This window comes from Phyllopteryx taeniolatus, chromosome 9, assembly GCF_024500385.1.
Source record: "Phyllopteryx taeniolatus isolate TA_2022b chromosome 9, UOR_Ptae_1.2, whole genome shotgun sequence".
NCBI classification, from domain to species: domain Eukaryota; kingdom Metazoa; phylum Chordata; class Actinopteri; order Syngnathiformes; family Syngnathidae; genus Phyllopteryx; species Phyllopteryx taeniolatus.
The window spans coordinates 13,324,771-13,341,935 of NC_084510.1; the positions used below are offsets into that span (position 1 = coordinate 13,324,771).

Here is a 17,165-nt window from a genome sequence, read left to right on the forward strand (position 1 = left end):
GTACTTTCCTCAAGCATATAGTCAAAGTCATCTTCATGTGCACCGTCACACGAGATGTCAGCAAATCTAATTAAAAAATTCAGCTCTGTAAGTATCAAAAGGAATAACGCCACAAGCTTTGAATTTTGGCCATTCCACAACAGAATAGCTTACGTAATGGCAAAGAGGAAGGGTGTGATGATAAACAGAGCAGGAAAATGTACATATTACCATTGCAATTAATTAAATACCAACAAACTATTAATTCAAACAATACCTATAAGATACCACTTAGTGACAGTAACAGTCTGAAAACACCATCTGTTCTCTATCATTATGTACAGTATCTGTTGTGTGTCTTCAAAGGGTGAGAGGTTTTTATTTCAGTTGTATTGAGTTAGAGGTTAACTTCTATTTACATTCATATCGCGGAAATATTAAAATGTCACTTAAAAGAGCACCTGCTTAGTCACTAACGGTTGACCGGTTAAGCCTGAATCAAATTCACTTTATGGGAAAATTGTTTTGAAATGACAACAAAATGGAAGATAACCAGCATCCCAGGACAATTTTGGAGAGTCCACTGTAGTTTTACATGCGTGGGGGATAGCCACTATATCACACGTTAAGAAAATAATCTTGAGGTAAAACAAAACTTTGGGACAATAAAAGTCATTAGGCCAACAGCCATTCCAACAAGTACACAATGTTTGCACACGACAAGGTGGTCTCTCCACAGTGATCAAAGAGGACAAACCACCTCTACAATTTTCAGTTCCCCACTCTCAGATTCTGCATAATGTATGCATGTTGTAGAATATGCATATCATAAAGAGCTGCAGAAAACATGTGGACAGTCTGGACGAGAGAAAACAAAGGATAAACTGTGTGAACGTGAGGCTATATATAGCATCTGAGAGAAGGGGAACTGAGACCCCTGCATGCACGGGACAGATCATGAATCTGTCTAACACATCTGTGTGCAAATGCACGGGATGATGACATCCTGGAACAAGAAGATCTAAATCATACAACACACACATTACAGGGCTAAACTACAAATACACTAAATCCCCCAAATAATCCTCTATTAACAAACTGGAAGAACATATGTAAGAGTATGACAAATCCAACTTCATTCAAACTTCCCAGCAGTGGAATTACTGACTACAGGCATAAGTAGCTTGACAGCTAAAGGTGGTGCAGCACTACCAAACCAAGGGTTAAACACTGGTCAGCTATGGGCCAATGAAGATTGATCTGGCAAAGAGAGTAAGCACTTACATCAAGCTTCCACTTCCCCATGTCTTCTCCCTCCTCTCTCGGCCTCGCTCACCCTCTCTTGCTCTACAACCACACTCTGTGTCACTCTGACTTTAATCTTCTGCTTGTTACAGTTCGTTGACTTGCTTCTTGCTATTGTCTTCATTTTTTCCCAATTTTATTGTGCTTATAGCCATTTGGTTTCAATTATGGCTCATATGTTTGTCTTTGGTCGGTCTTAAAATACTCATGCTGGATTGCACTGTTTTGGAAAAGTGCATCTTGATAGTATATTATAACTCACCTCTTCTTTGGTTGTTCACTGATTTATTCGCTCCTTTGTTTATATTTCATTAAACTTATCTTCTTAATATTTCACAGAGGTGTAGACACAAGTGTGAGTCACCTCTGGGTGGGAATAAACTACAAGAAGAGTTCCCAAACAAGGACATCTGATGCTTTGCTGTGGTGCTTGAGATGGGAAGCTGTGTGAAGTGATAAAACAAGGGAAGGAAGCTGGAAAGGAGCTAAGTGAAAAATTGTTGGAATGGTGGATTGAGTGACAGGTCCTAAAACATGACATGGTTTCAAACAGCACAACAAGAATACAGAGAAATTAAGAATAAGTTTAAATTATTAGCGAAAGACAAAGAGGGCAGAGGAAATAATGGTTGGGTATCATTAACACAACATCCCATAACCCAGAACACCTTCTCCCAAACCCACATGGACCCTGCGGCCCTGAGATGCTGGTTGTGGTGTCCCCTGATAAGAACCAGTCACACGTGTGCATGTGTGACTGCACATATGTGCACAAAACACAGTGAAGCCCCTCAAGTAGCCTTGGCGTACAATGTATGTGCGTCTGTGTGGGTGTTCGTGTTTGTGTGTGCGCGTATGTGTGTGACTGCCCTGTTCAGTATGTGAGTACCAGCCAGAGTAAACTGAGTGTGCCAGAATGTCACGGTCTGGGGCCTTCACACCTCTGTTGCAAATAGCTCTGTCAGCTCAGCTATAGTGTGTGCGTGTGTGTGTGTGCGTGCGTGTGTGTGTGTGTGTGAGAGAGAGAAAGTTAAAAAGTATTTCTACGGTTGTTCAAGAATGTGTGGGTAGTCTCTGAGCTGTGTATGTGATTACTTAAGGGTGTCAAAGATAGAAAGAAAGAGTGTTCCTGTTTTGTTCAGAGAATAGACTATATGGAGCCTCTGCTCATGTAGTGTCAAGGAGCAATGAGTCATACGGCAACATTACATTGGTTTAATTGGCAACAGATAGGAGCACTTAGAGCTCCAAGAGCTGGTTTAGTCTCTCATGTCTGGCATATGTAGCCTATGTATGTGTGTTAAAGTGAATTGTCTTTAGCCCCAATTCGCAGTGATGACAGGCAGGTAATGTTAAATTAAGAGTAAACAGTCACGTTCAGGAGAATACCCCATAAAAAAAAATGCAAAAAAAAAAAACAAGGTCTATGATCCATTTGATTTGAAATGAAAATAAAATGAATGACAACACTGAATTGCAATATTGTAAATGCAACACACAGTTTTTGCACACAAGGGATGTTAAAATGTATGTGACAGCCAGCATGATTAGATGTATTCCAGCATGTTAAATTTAAATAAACGATCACAGAATAAAAAGAGGAGCCATTGTTAGGAGCGATGCACGGTTATCGACGACCATATTGTATCTCAGAGGGCAATATTCAATTGTTTATGATACTGTAATTCTTATGCATTATAAAGGGTTTTCAACTAAACAGTGAGGTTCTAATAATGTGATCAAGTTTCCATCCACCCATTATCCGTACCACTTATCCTCACTAGGGTCACAGGCGTGCTGGAGCCTATCCCAGCTATCTTCGGGCGAGAGGCGGTGTACACCCTGAACTGGTCGCCAGCCAATCTCAGGGCACATATAAACAAACAACCATTCGCACTCACATTCACACCTACAGGCAATTTAGAGTCGTCAACTAACCTACCGTGCATGTTTTTAGGATGTGGGAGGAAACTGGAGTACCAGTCGTTCACCATTCCGCCCACATCAAGTTTCCATTTATTTTATTTTTCTTCTTACATTACATACTGACTTCCCACAACATTATTATGACCAACTGCACTTAACTGTTCTTATCATAAGAAAAATATTTTATCAGAAATTCGGCATTTAAAGTAACAAAAATTTATACTCAGTTTTTACTGGGATTATCAACAAAGTATTCAATTCACAACACGTTTATCACTGTCATTGTACAAAGTATGATGCATTGGTATATATAACTGTACTGCATCAAATGTTTGCCATACAAGGTAAAAAAAATATTAGAAAAAAATCTGAGTATTGAATATAAAAGAAAGAAGAATCACATCTTCAAAAAACTAAAGTAAAGAAACATTATTTCTGGCCTACGTTGAGATCTTAAGTAGTGTTACTAATATAGGACACAACCCTGATCTGTGGTCTGTGCACACACTAAAAATCTCTGCAGCGGACAAATGACTATGAATCCATAGTATCCCCAGAGTTTCCCCTGGCAGGATACAATTAAGCCCTGCCGTGTTTGCTCGAGCAAGACCGGACTGTGTTTTGCAGCCCAACACACACTGAGGCATGTCTTAACATACAGTAGCTGTGCCCAAATAGCTAATACTGTGCCTGGCACTCATCAAGGCTGTGGCTTTTCATTCCAGGTGAGGAGGGAATAGAGAATGACAGAAGTTGAAGGAGAAAGAAAAGAGAATAGTGGAAATGACAACAGCCAGACTTGAAGGAAAGAAATGAAGCCCCACATTTCTTTTTTCCTCATATCCTTTCTTCCCACCATAGAAAAGTAACCCTTCTCTCCTGTAATTTTCCACCTGGTTGCTCGCTAATTCCAGAATTTGCTTGTTGTGTCATCAGAGCATTGGTGATTCCTGCATATTTAATTTGAAAATGCAACTCATTATGTTCATTTCATCCTCACTTTCTCTCTATCCATCTTTCTACCGTCTTTTCTCTTGCTGCATTCTCTTCAGAAAAATTTATCAACCAGGCTTGTTTAATTACTCTTCTCTTTTTCAGGTCCTTTTTCCTTTCAGTTTTCGAAATATTACAACACAGTTCACTCAAACAGAAATTTCATGGATGAGTGTTGTGTAAAAAAAGACAGACGGGGAGGACTTTTGAATTTGTTGCCATCGTAACATACTGTGAAAGCTATAAGGAAAATATTGGAATAGGAAACAAATGAAGTCTGTTGATTGTTCATGAACAAATATGTTTGATGCTCATTTATTATTGTCTGTTAGGTAAATGCAGCCATAGATGCAGTGATTACATTTCATTAGAGCAGTGGAAAACTGACTTACGCTGCTAAGCAAGGAAGGAGTGTCTGTGAGCATTTTTTAGTCACAGAAAATAGTCCGGGTGAAGTATATACTACCAAATGAAAAGTATGTGTTTAAGACTACTGTTTGTGTTGGGATTTAAGGAGAAAGACAGGATAATGTCAGGTCTACATTAAATGTGCATGCATGTGTGTAAACACTTACTATCCCCCACGCAGACACACATGCTACCGGTGGAATAACAACCATTCATTCTCCACGGCCACAAAATTTAATGTGCAGTCAAGAGGACGGAAGGTAAAGGAGAGGTGAGAGAGGAAGCAGGGGTGAATGAGGCTCACAGTGGCGAGAAATGGGTGGAGACAGAGAGAGAAAAAGATGGGCCTTGGAGAAGGGAAGGATAAGTCTTGCCTACAGGAAGAAGTGTACCAGTTGGGCCACAGAGAGTGCAACTAATGGATATGGCAGCTCAGAAAGGGATGATGGATGACTGTGTGTGTGTGTGTGCGTGCATGTGTGCCTGTCACTGTCACAGTGTTTACACTTCAGCTCGTGAAAGACACAAAGCATCATTGTCGTGTGTGTGTGTGTGCGCGCGCGTGCGTGTGTGTGTGTGTGCGCGCGCGTGCGTGTGTGTGCGTGTGTGTGTGTGTGTGTGTGTGTGTGTGTGTGCGCGTGTAGAAGATAGACTGGAAGATGATGGATTCTCTTGTGGAGAATGTGACCGCTGGTTTCTTGGGCCGGCGAGACGAGAGGAGAAGTCTCCCCTGTCCCACACAGTCTGTCATACAGTATGCCCTCTTTTCCAGCTGCCTCTTTCACTCATCCTCAATCTATCCATCTCCTTTTCTGCCCATTTGTCTCTTTTTCTTTGTCAAAATCATTCTGTCTGCTCCTGACCACCTTGACATTTCCCAATTTCAAACATTTCTACACACACCCAGTAGGGTCTGAAATACTCCCAAAATTTTGTATAACATTTATTGCTATGCAAAATTATCTTTGTATAGCACATTGCTGAGATTTGTGAAGCAATTTTTCGAAATGCTGTTTTGGGCAACAATTTGAATACAAACTCCACTAAGTATTAAATCACTGTGTAATTTTATGCTTTTCTAGCCTAAATTTGAAAACACTTTACTCCAAGTATAGAAGCATATTTTGACCTTGTGAACAAGTATTGTTATGTACAGAGATAATTTTTGACTTGTGGGAAAGCAGAAATCCTATTGTAATAACCCTGTATATTGTTCATGAGTCTGTGGTTTCTGATTGTACGGGGCGCCGTGAAGGTAACAGGACCCGTGTACGGGAAGCAAGGGAGATGGACGTTGGGGACAGTTGGCTATCGCGCTCAGAGTGACCACGCTAGTTGAATGTTCTTCCCCTTTGTCCTCCCTTGGTGATAACGACACAGTGCCATGGAGGCGATGATTAGTGACTTACGTGTTAACACCGGGCGCAAAGAGAGCTTTCGCCTCCGAGGCTCGGTAGCTAAGGGCCGTAATAAAATAGCCTGCACCAAGTATTCACTGGCGGTACTACCCGGAAAGCAGGGAGGTTGTGCAACTGTTCAATGCGGGCGCACCGTTTGTTTGTTTTTCAATATATTGTTTATGTCATCGAATTCATTTAAGAAAGTTGTACTCAGTGTGCATTCAGTGATTTCCATAAGAAAATACGGACATTCCCTAAAATTTGACAGCTCTGCACTAATCAGCGATCACCTTTTTGTTTACCTCTGCCTGCCACGCAGTTTTAATTTCTGTTATCTGTTGTGAGAAATGTACTGTTCAGTCTTTGTTTTGAGAGCCGCTGACCGCTTAGACAAAGGTTTTCCTTAGTGTAAACTTCAAAAACATGCATCACATATTGTAGCGATGGAAATTGAGGAATGCATCGCCCATTTTACTTTGAACCGTGACATATGTCGGTTCCTGCACAGTGGAAACCTTTGAGGTTGAACACATAACATTGTATTTTTGAGAAAAGACAAAACTAAATAAGTCTCAGAAACACTGATAAAACGGAGTTCAAATGAGTGTCATGTGTGACATCATGCGAAACATTTGCATATCACACCAACACCACGAGTTACATAAAAATGGGTGGACTTCAGCATTGTCCCAATATCTTTGTACTTTTGATGTCACAATTATTTTCCCCCCCAAGACTGCTATATAAATCAAACCAAAACAGTGTTTTTTTCAAATCTTTGTACAGTGATCTGCTGAAGTTAAGAATGTTAACTCATTCAGTGCCACTGACGAATATACTCGTCAAATAGAATCAGTACATTCGCTACAATCAGTAGTGAATGTGTTGACAAAGCAGCATGGAGAAATCTTGACAGCTGATGCTTGAAGAGAGTCTTTTTTGAAGCAAACCAAATAAAAATTAAAGCGGATGACTGGCAATCGCAGAGAGGTACCGGTGCAAAAACACTTTACGGGTGTTACGGGTGAACACACACACGTGCGATTTCCACATGTGCTTTTCAAATCCACAAATATATCCACAATTTACATGTTTTTAAATATTGTGTCTGCATTTATCATGACTCATCAATTGTAAATATTCAGTTCTGCTTGTGAATTGTTGAAGATGTGTTTGTGGCTCAGCGGGCACGCAAATATATTTTTGAGACAAACGTAAAGCTGTTTTCAAGATAGTCATACACACACAATTTGAAAATATTCACACGTGGGAAGGCCTGTCCCTCCATTCGCGAGGCAGCATTGTTGCGGTCTCTCACTGCTGCTGTTGCTTGCTGTCTCTGTTGATGACTTGACTGCAAGTCATTTTTATGGGAATACAACAGTCTATGGCCCGATCCTGCTGATATCCCCCGGTAAACCGACCATAGCGAAACAAGGTGGACAACCGGCAGCCCCGTCATTATTAAGTAAAATAAAAAGAAATCATCTGTCAGCAAGATACAAAAAATAGCTTATTATTACAGTTTTTAAATAATAACAGAGGCTCGCTCGCAATAATCTATTTTATAGTCTATGCTCTCAATGGAGACATCAACACTGCCACCTAGCAGATGGAGGGACTGGCTTTCCCACACGTGTGAATATTCTCAACTTGTGTGTGTGAATATCTTGAAAACGGGGTTACGTTTGTCTTAAAAATAAATGCTCGTGGCAGCTGATCCACAAACGCACCTTCAACAATTCACAAGCCTAAATGAATACTTACAAATGATAAATCATAATAATTGCACACACATTAAAAAACACGTAAATCGCGGCAATATTTCTGGATTTGAAAAAAGTGTGTAAATCGGATATACTTCGGGATCTGAAAAACGTGTAAATCACGGATATATTTGTGGATCTGAAACACGTGTAAATCACAAATATATTTGTGAATCTGAAAAAAAATGTTAATCATGGATATACTTTATTTGTGTAAATAATTTGGAGAGAAATCTCTCCCCAAAGAGAATCGCTATTTTAGTCAAACATATACATTATACGGCTGATTACTAAACAACAAAAAAGGTAGAAATAAATGTTTTTTTTCTTTTGTAGGTTTCATGTTTACATAGCCCTAGAACACAATATTATGTGGGCCTTGAAAGATCACTCAAAATCCTCTAAAATGGGTGGCACTGAGGCACTGAATGAGTTAATGTATTTGAAACACCACTCACTTTAAATGTTAAGTCTTTGTTATTTACGTTTACTGTTTAAATATTTTCATTGTTTTTACAGTTTAACATCAACAGTGTCAAATTATTTTCACACAAGTATGACTTAAGGTTTTATGATGGCGATAGTTGGACCCTGATTTTTTTCAATTGCATTATTTCCCTTGTGAAAGTGTTTTTTAAATCCCCCAAAATTGGAGGTCAACTAGCGTGCTGGAAATGTGTGTTCAACCTCAGAAGTTTCCTTCTATTTGTATTCATGTAAACATGTACACCTTCAACACCATAGCCTGGCATTCACCAGAATCTCAGTTTGTATGTTTACTTGCACTCATCCTCTTTCTCCCATTATCACTGCAGGCCTTTCCTGTTTACCCATCCATTGCCCCTCTGGCCTCTCTCAGCCCAGAGTGTGCAATCCAATGCTCTCTTCATGTCTTGCAGATGGGTGCACTAATCCACTAACGTCAGCTCCATGAGGCATGAAGGCTAGGGCTGTGTGTTATTTTGGAAAAGGGTCGAGGCTCTTCTTGAGCCTGCTAGTTGTTTGAGATTCTACATGGGGTTGGGTGAGACTGGAGATAAAGGGGGAAGTAATTGGATAAAGGTTGACCAATTAATAAAGGCCAGTGTAACAGGCTGGCCAACAAGGCTTTAATCTACGTTGAGATAACAGGGAGAGTCGGGATACAAACATAAGGACATAGCATGTGTATGTGTGGCATCAGTCAGATAAAACGAAGGCATGGCTGTCCGTCAGTCGGGAGCAAGATGCATTTGCATCCAGGAGTTGATTGAAAATTGAAAAGATATGTATATGAATTCATTATGTCTGTGCCTTGTCAGTCATGAGATGGAAAAAAAGAAAATAATGAAATACACGGTTTACAAAAAAGGGAAAAGAGTGAAACGACACTTTGTGAACATTACGAAAATCTCAGTACACATTTGAGCAGTTGTTAATGCTTATATTTTCCATGTAGCCTGCCCAAACAGCTATTACGCACGATTGATATTAGCGTTTAGGCTAATGCAACATTTGGTTATGTAAAACCAAAGCAGTACTTTCATGGACATTTATTCATCCCGGGCCTGCTTATGGTTTTATGGGCTACAACAGAATTATTACTGCACAGTACACAAGCTGTTGTGTTACAAATGCAGATACACACAGCAGAGTTATCTTAGGAAACCTGAAGCAAAAACCAAAGCGGGTGTGTGCATTGGAAAACAATTTGTGACAATATTCTAAGAGATTAAATTAGCATGTAGGTAAAAATCACAAAGTGTTCCCCACGGGATCACAGCAGCAGTTAAAGGTAGCTACATCATGGGGAAACATGATACATTCTTGCTCAAATATATACACACTGTATCATACATTTATAAGTAAATGTGTTAAAAGTGTCAAACACTTGTGTCAAGGGCAGAAGACAAGACATACATAATTGCACAGTGGCAGTAAGCCATACAATTAAGAGCTAACTTACCTCTGAAATGTTAACTCGTCCCTCTTGGAAGGAGCAGTCATTCGCATTCTGTGTGCACATGTGGCGATACTTGCACCAGTAGCATGGGAATGATCCATTTACACAGGAGAGGCAACTGGAAAAGAGATGATAGAGAAGACTGTTAGCTCGTTTACTTTCAACATTCGTGACAAAGCAATTTCGAACTATAATAAAGATTGTTTTGGTACAGTGGAACCTCTGATTTGAAAATTCAACCAAAGTTTTCATGAAAAGTATATGCCTCCAAAATCACACAAAACTCAAAGTGATATCACAGGAAATGTTCCTCAAGAGTCAAAATGTTTGTTTTGCTTTTTTTTTTTTGACTTTCTTACTTTTTGCGACAAAGGACGGGTCACAACAACAAGTTTTAAGTGAAAAGAAAGTGCCTTGAGAAAAACAAATCACATCAGAAGACGCAATTCAAAGTAGTCTAACGTGACACCAATCATGTTGCAAAGTTAAGGTTTTACACTTTGGTTTGACGTTTTACTGTGGTTACTTAATTTTACACTTAAGTGATGAGTAAGAATGTTGAACTTGAGATGAGGTATTGTGACTATTATTCAAGGGAAGACTGTTGTGTTGTTTTTGCATCATAACATTAACAGTGGTTAACATTAACACTTGTATGTATACAATTTACACTAAGTTTTATACGGCTATGAGAACTTTGAAATCCGAATATTTGTATTTCAGTAAACAGTTATTTGTGGAGTATGGTGTAAAATACCGCATACTGAAATTCTATACCAAGGTGACTATATATTTTTTTCCAAATCTTCCCACCACAGGCCTTATTTATCCCTAAGAGCTCAGTGATTCTCCTCGCAACATGTCCACTCTGTTGTGCAATTCTGTGCATCCTGTCAGGCAGGAGTTTCTCTTTTGGTGCTTCCATCATTTCATGCCTCCCATCCCTTTCATTTGCCACAGACCCATTTTTTAAAAGCTCTCCCCGTGTTCTTTGTCTAAAGCTCTCTTTCATCCGCAGGGCTATGGTGCCTCCACCATTTTTAATTCACCTACTTTTGCAGAGGTGAGGTGCAGATAGACAGGCTGAAAGAACATGATGGGAGAAAGAAGAGAGGGAAACGGAGCAGAGATCAAAAGCAGGTGGATTTCCATGATCGACGTGGAGACGCCAGGTATCGTGGGAGAGGAAAAACACGGAGGGGGTATGTAGCCTGCGGGGCTCCGTGTGGAGGTCTCACAGGGGAGGGAGGAACTATTGCCCAGGAAGTTGGTTGGCAGCTGTAAGTGGGTTCACGTGACGGGGCACTAACAGTGGTGTGTGACAGTTTCAACTGCATAGTTCATCAACACAGTTTCAGCTTATTGGCCATTCTTAGCCCTTGAGACACATTATGCTTTACAGAACTTCATTTACATGCTAGTCCACAAATAAAAGTTCATTTTATTACACAGCTCCCTAATGTACTTTGTCTTCAACACACATTCTCTCAGTTATTTTGCATTCATGAAACCAAGTGAGCATAAGGTTTACTTTTACTGCAAATGTAGTGAAACAACATTTAATACAAAGGTGCACGAACCTGGACTTTAAACAATAAAAGTACTGATAGAAATGCTGCTTTGTATTCAAGCACATCTGCCATGTCAAGACTACTGCTAAGTGTGGAATGTGGAACAGTACAAGTAACCAAAAATAACAAGGATGCCTGTACATTGTGGCGCGTATGCTTGGACACACGTCTTACAAGGGAACTCCGAACTGGGAATAGCCATTCATAAATTATAATAATTTCGGGCTATTTTTTGCTGCAATGCCTTTGGTGATCCACGTTATTTATTTATTATTTTTTTTAAGAAAGCTGGCTTGTTGAAGTCTAGCTCGCTGGCAGTAAATTATGTCACGTTTGACAATTTCCAACGCATTTGCCCACTACCAAAACAAACCCGTAAAAATCCCAATTCCAAACTAAAAATAGCCATAATTTGCTCATTTTCGATTCGTTTCATCAAGTAAATGGAAGAGGCAAACAAACTATCATGCTGATAATTTGAGGAAAGCAACTGCATAAAAGCCATGTTTAGTTTTATTCAAATTGCGGCCAGTGCGTAGCCCACGGACAAAACCAGAAAAGCGCTGTCCATACGGGCATATTGCACTATGGTTTTATCGCATTACTGTCCCATCCCTAATTACTGCTGAGTAGGACTCAATCAAATAATTAATCAACACTTAAGAATTCAGTCGACCATGTGGAATTACTTGCTGATTAAATGTATCTTGAAGCATTTGAGAGGAATTTAATCAATGTATCATCAGAATCAGAATCATCTTTATTTGCCAAGTATGTCCAAAACACACAAGGAATTTGTCTCCGGTAGTTGGAGCCGCTCTAGTACGACAACAGACAGTCAATTTACAGAACACTTTGGAGACATAAAGACATTGACCAAAAAAAAAAAAAAAAAAAAAACAGTCACTGAGCAGTAAAGGGTTGCTAGTTATCTGATAATGCCGGTACATTTAATTTTTTGTGACAATTGTGCAAAAAAATGCAGAGTCCTCTAGCACTTAGAGCAGTTTGAATGACTAATATTGCAATAGTCCGGTGCAATGACCATTGTGCAAAGGGCGCTGAGACTTCAAGGAGTGTATGCGGTTTAAAGTGACGAGTAGTGCGATAATCTGGGACAATGTTGGTTGTGCAAATGTTACAGATACTCCTCAATCAGTGTGCAAATGGAGCAGATGCTACTCTGGCATGAGTGGCCAGTATATGCAAATAGTGCAGCATGGCGAGACAACTACAGTGAGTGCACGAGTAATACATAATTGGCCCCACAGAAATGTGACAACGAACTCAAGTCAAAAAATTGTCAGCATCTTGTAATGGAATTGTAGGTTAGCTGTTTAAGAAGTTGATCGCAAGAGGGAAGAAGCTGTTGGAATGTCTACTAGTTCTGGTTTGCATTGATCGGTAGCGCCTACCTGAGGGAAGGAGCTGGAAGAGCTGGTGACCGGGGTGCGGAGGGTCCGAGAAGATTTTGCACGCTCTTGTCTTAGTTCTGGCAGCATGCAAGTCCTCAATGGTGGGTAGGGGGGTACCGACAATCCTTTCAGCAGTTTTGATTGTCCGTTGCAGTCGGAGTTTGTCCTTTCTTGTACCTGCACTAAACCAGACTGTGATGGAAGAACACAGGACTGATTCGATGACCGCTGTGTAGAACTGTCTCAGCAGCTCCGGTGGAAGGCCGTGCTTTCTCAGAAGCCGCAGGAAGTACATCCTCTGCTGGGCCTTTTTGAGGACGGAGTTGATGTTGGTCGCCCACTTCAGGTCCTGAGAGATTGTAATTCCCAGGAACTTGAAGGTCTCGACGGTTGACACAAGGCAGCTGGACAACGTGAGTGGCAGCTGTGGCGAAGGATGCCTCCTGAAGTCCACGATCATCTCTACAGTCTTGAGCGTGTTCAGCTCCAGGTTGTGTCGGCCGCACCACAGCTCCAGCCGCTCCGCTTCCTGTCGATATGCAGACTCGTCACCGTCCTTGATGCGGCCTATGACAGTGGTGTCATCTGCAAACTTCAGGAGTTTGACAGTCGGGTTCCCTGAGGTGCAGTCGTTCGTGTCGAGAGAGAAGAGCAGCGGAGAGAGGACACAACCTTGGGACGCCCCAGTGCTGATGCTGCGTGTGGATGAGGTGGTCTCCCCCAGCCTGACCTGCTGTGTCCTGCCCGTCAGAAAGCTGTAAATACACTGGCAGATGGCAGGTGAGACGCTGAGCTGGAGAAGCTTGGAGAAAGGAGTTCAGGGATGATGGTTTTGAACGCTGAGCTGAAGTCCACAAACAGGATCCTCGCGTAGGTCCCTGCACTGTCGAGGTGTTCTAGGATGAAGTGCAGTCCCATGTTGACTGCATCATCCGCAGACCCGTTCATTTGGTAGGCAGACTGCAGGGGGTCCAGCAGGGGACCTGTGACACTCTTGATTTTGAGGTGGTCCAGCACGAGACGTTCAAAGGACTTCATGACCACAGATGTCAAAGCGACAGGCCTGTAGTCATTCAGACCCGAGATTGCAGGTTTCTTGGGGACTGGAATGATGGTGGAGCGTTTGAAACAGGATGGTACTTCGCACAGTTCCAGAGATCTATTGAAGATCTGAGTGAAGATTGGAGCGAGCTGGTCCGCACAGACTTTGAGGCAGGATGGGGACACGTGGTCCGGGCCTTCCGCTTTGTTAATCTTTTGTTGTTTGAAGATGCGTCTCACATCCTGTTCATGGATGGTTAACGCAGAAGTCAGAGGTGTGATTGTGGTCGGGGGTGCGGCCGCATGGGTGTGTGGTGTGAAACTGTCCTTTTTCAAATCTGCAGTAGAATGTATTCAAGTCGTTGGCTAGTGTGGTATTGTTCTCAGCTTGGGGAGATCGTCGCTTGTAATTAGTCAGCAATTGGAATGCATGCCAGACTGATTTAGAGTCGTTTGCGCTAAACTGTTTTTCCAACTTTGCTGCAGAGTTCCTCTTTGCAATGTTAATTTCTTTAGTCAGCTGGTTTCTAGCTCGATTATACAGGGCCCTGGTAAATACTAACAATAACTAGGGTTGGGCATCGAGAATCAAGAACCGATTGGAACTGGGACAAACATTCCGGTTCTCCTGGAATCGTTTAAATTAAACAATTTCTGTTCCCAGTTTCGATTCCTACAGTCCGCCGACCCCAAAAAAGAAGTGGCAAAAAACAACGAAGAAACGGCGAAAACCAACAAAGAACAACATACACGAAGACATGTTTGTGCCCAATGGCAGCGGCGAACAAAAGTGTCTTAGCTACATTAAAATAAATGGCCAGTCACCAATTGTCAACACTTGGATTAAGATTACATTGTACAAAGGAGGCTTTCACAATGTGTAGAAGTCTCACGTGCTCCCTCCCGCTCTGAGCCTCAGCCTACACCGCGCGGAACTTCTGCTTTCTGTTAAAGATAATAAAGCAGAGGTGGGACACACTTAAGAAGATTTTTCAGTTATCTGTACTTTCCTTGATTATTTATTTTTGTGGTGACTTGTTACTTTTACTCCTTACTTTTTTAACACAAATATCTGTACTTTCTACTCCTTACATTTGAAAAAAAAATGAGCGCGTTACTTTTAAAACCTTCTAAAGATAGTTTTTGCTTGTTTGGGCCCAGCATTAGAGCAGGTCTCATTGAAATTCAGCAGAGTGCCAACTTAATACAGCAAGTATCAAGAAGCAAGAAGCAGTGTCAGCAACAAGAACAACACGATATTTTACATCTGTCACAATGTCCAGATATGGTTTGACTTTAATCTTTTATTCAAGTCAAATCAACCTGGTTCGCATTCCCAGCGACAGAAATAATGAGCAAAATGTCAGCAAGTTGCCGATGCCAACTTTCTTTGACTTTTATGATTGTGCCCTTTGAAATAGGAGACGTGTCATTATAGGTACCACCCAGGGCCACAGTAGGCTCTGTTTGACAACCCCCTACAGCTCACTCTTTGGTCCCTTCAAGTGACCAGGGTCCCCTTCCTTGGGATCTAAAAGGCTCACCTTTAGCCCGGGTGCAAGTCAGCCTTCAGCCCCACCAAGGCTCATTGCGGAATGTTTGATATTTTTCCATGTACCACCGGTGGGCTCATTCTTTTAGGCCCCCAAGTGTTGCCTTATTGCTCCCGCTTCAATGGCTATCAGCTATTATTACTCAGAGGATTTGAGAAGCAGCAGACAGGCTCCATGCACATAATGCTAATGCCTATTCAGATGCTAATCTGCCAGCACTGCCTCGAGAGCGCTAGTATTATTAGAAACCTGGAATAAAAAAAAAGAGGTAAATTTCTAATCATTCTTCAACCCATGGTCTGTTTGGAGTGTTAAACACAACCAGCTTACCTAATGAGGTATGTTTGACAGCACTGCTCTCACCAAAAAATGAGTTATTTATTGGCTACTATTTACAGCGGAGTTGAATAATTTACAGGTTGATTTACACCTCTTTATCTAGGAAATGTGTGAGTAAATACAGTCATGGAAAAAAATATTAGAAAATTATTAGACCACCCTTGTTTCTTCAGTTTCTTGTTCATTTTAATGCTCTGGTATAACTAAAGGTACAGTTGTATGGACAAATATAATGATGACAACAAAAATAGCTCATGAGTTCAATTTAAGAGCTGAGAGAGTCATTTTCCATGGTTTTCTTGATAGCAACCAAAATCATACCACTTTCGTTACAGGGCTAGTTTTTAGCCCCGCCCAAATAATCCAGCCAGTTGAGATGGTGAAAAAGAGTTTTACAATATATCCCAAAAATTCAATACTATGTAGTTCTCAGTCTTTGCAAGTTTTCAGCACTTACCTTCAAATGTATTTAGGAAAAAAAAAAAAAGAAAATGGTTTACCTGGGACTTTATGTGTTTTCTGCATTCTAAAATTAATGTGAACTACATAATATTTTTTTAAATGATATTTAGTTGATCATTTTCACCATAGTTGACAAACGAAATTCAATCTTAAACTCATACATATCAAACATTACTTCCAGCAACCCAAAACAAGAGATTTGATTGATGGTGGATGTAGTACATTAATGAAATAAACAATAACGTACAGGTACTGTACATCTTTAAAGCTTAACTCGAATTCAGTTCCACCGTATCCTTCCAATCTTAATAAATGGAGGGCTGAGAAATGAGAAAAAGCTTATGGAAATATTTAATTACAGAGCAATCATGGCCGTGGGTGATTTTCTATTTCAATCTTAGCAACCCTTAAACTGAAACAGTGGGAATTCTAATTAGATTAATAGCACTATGCAAATGTATGGCATTTTTGAAACGGCGAGGGCTGCAACATAATCAGTTGTGTAAATAAGCAGGAGGGGTGTGTATTTTCTGGAGATGGGAGGTTGTGCGACAGCATGCAAGTATAAATTACTAAGGAATATAATAGGATAATGCTGGCATTCAGCACTACGATATAAAGGAATATTCACGAAACATCCAAATATTGCATGTGCTTTCAAATGAGCTATGCAATGTTTTCAGACTGTCTTGGTAATGTGGCATATTCTTACTCCACACCATTAAGGGGAGGAATTAGCTATGTGAGGAATGGTATTGTGGACATACAACCTTGCATGTTGGTGCATTGACCTGAAGTCATTACACTAGTAACTTTACCTGATGCCCAAGGGGCACTGCTGCTACATGGGAAGGAGTGCAACCTTCAAACGGGATTCTTATCTCCACAGCTCTGTTCGCCGTAAAAGTCAGTGGCAAAGATGCAACGTGCCATATCTGTAACTTAAATAAACGTGTCCATTACAACCCTCAAAGGCCATATTCGATTGGCCCTGGGAGTAGATTTAATGATCTCATTGGGTTAACAACCTCAAACGGGTGACTCTCTTGCCTCACTTCTTGTTGA

At 40.9% G+C, this 17,165-nt stretch overlaps 1 protein-coding gene across 3 annotated transcripts in view; it reads right to left on the reverse strand.

The window, feature by feature from the left end:
- LOC133483183 (plexin-A1-like) overlaps positions 1 to 17,165 on the reverse strand; it is a 209,533-nt gene that overhangs the window by 74,341 nt on the left and 118,027 nt on the right. For all 3 annotated transcript variants that reach the window (XM_061783981.1, XM_061783980.1, XM_061783983.1), the window contains one exon: positions 9,723 to 9,837. In XM_061783981.1, coding sequence (XP_061639965.1) covers positions 9,723 to 9,837 — 115 coding nt within the window. The remainder of the gene's footprint in view (positions 1 to 9,722; positions 9,838 to 17,165) is intronic.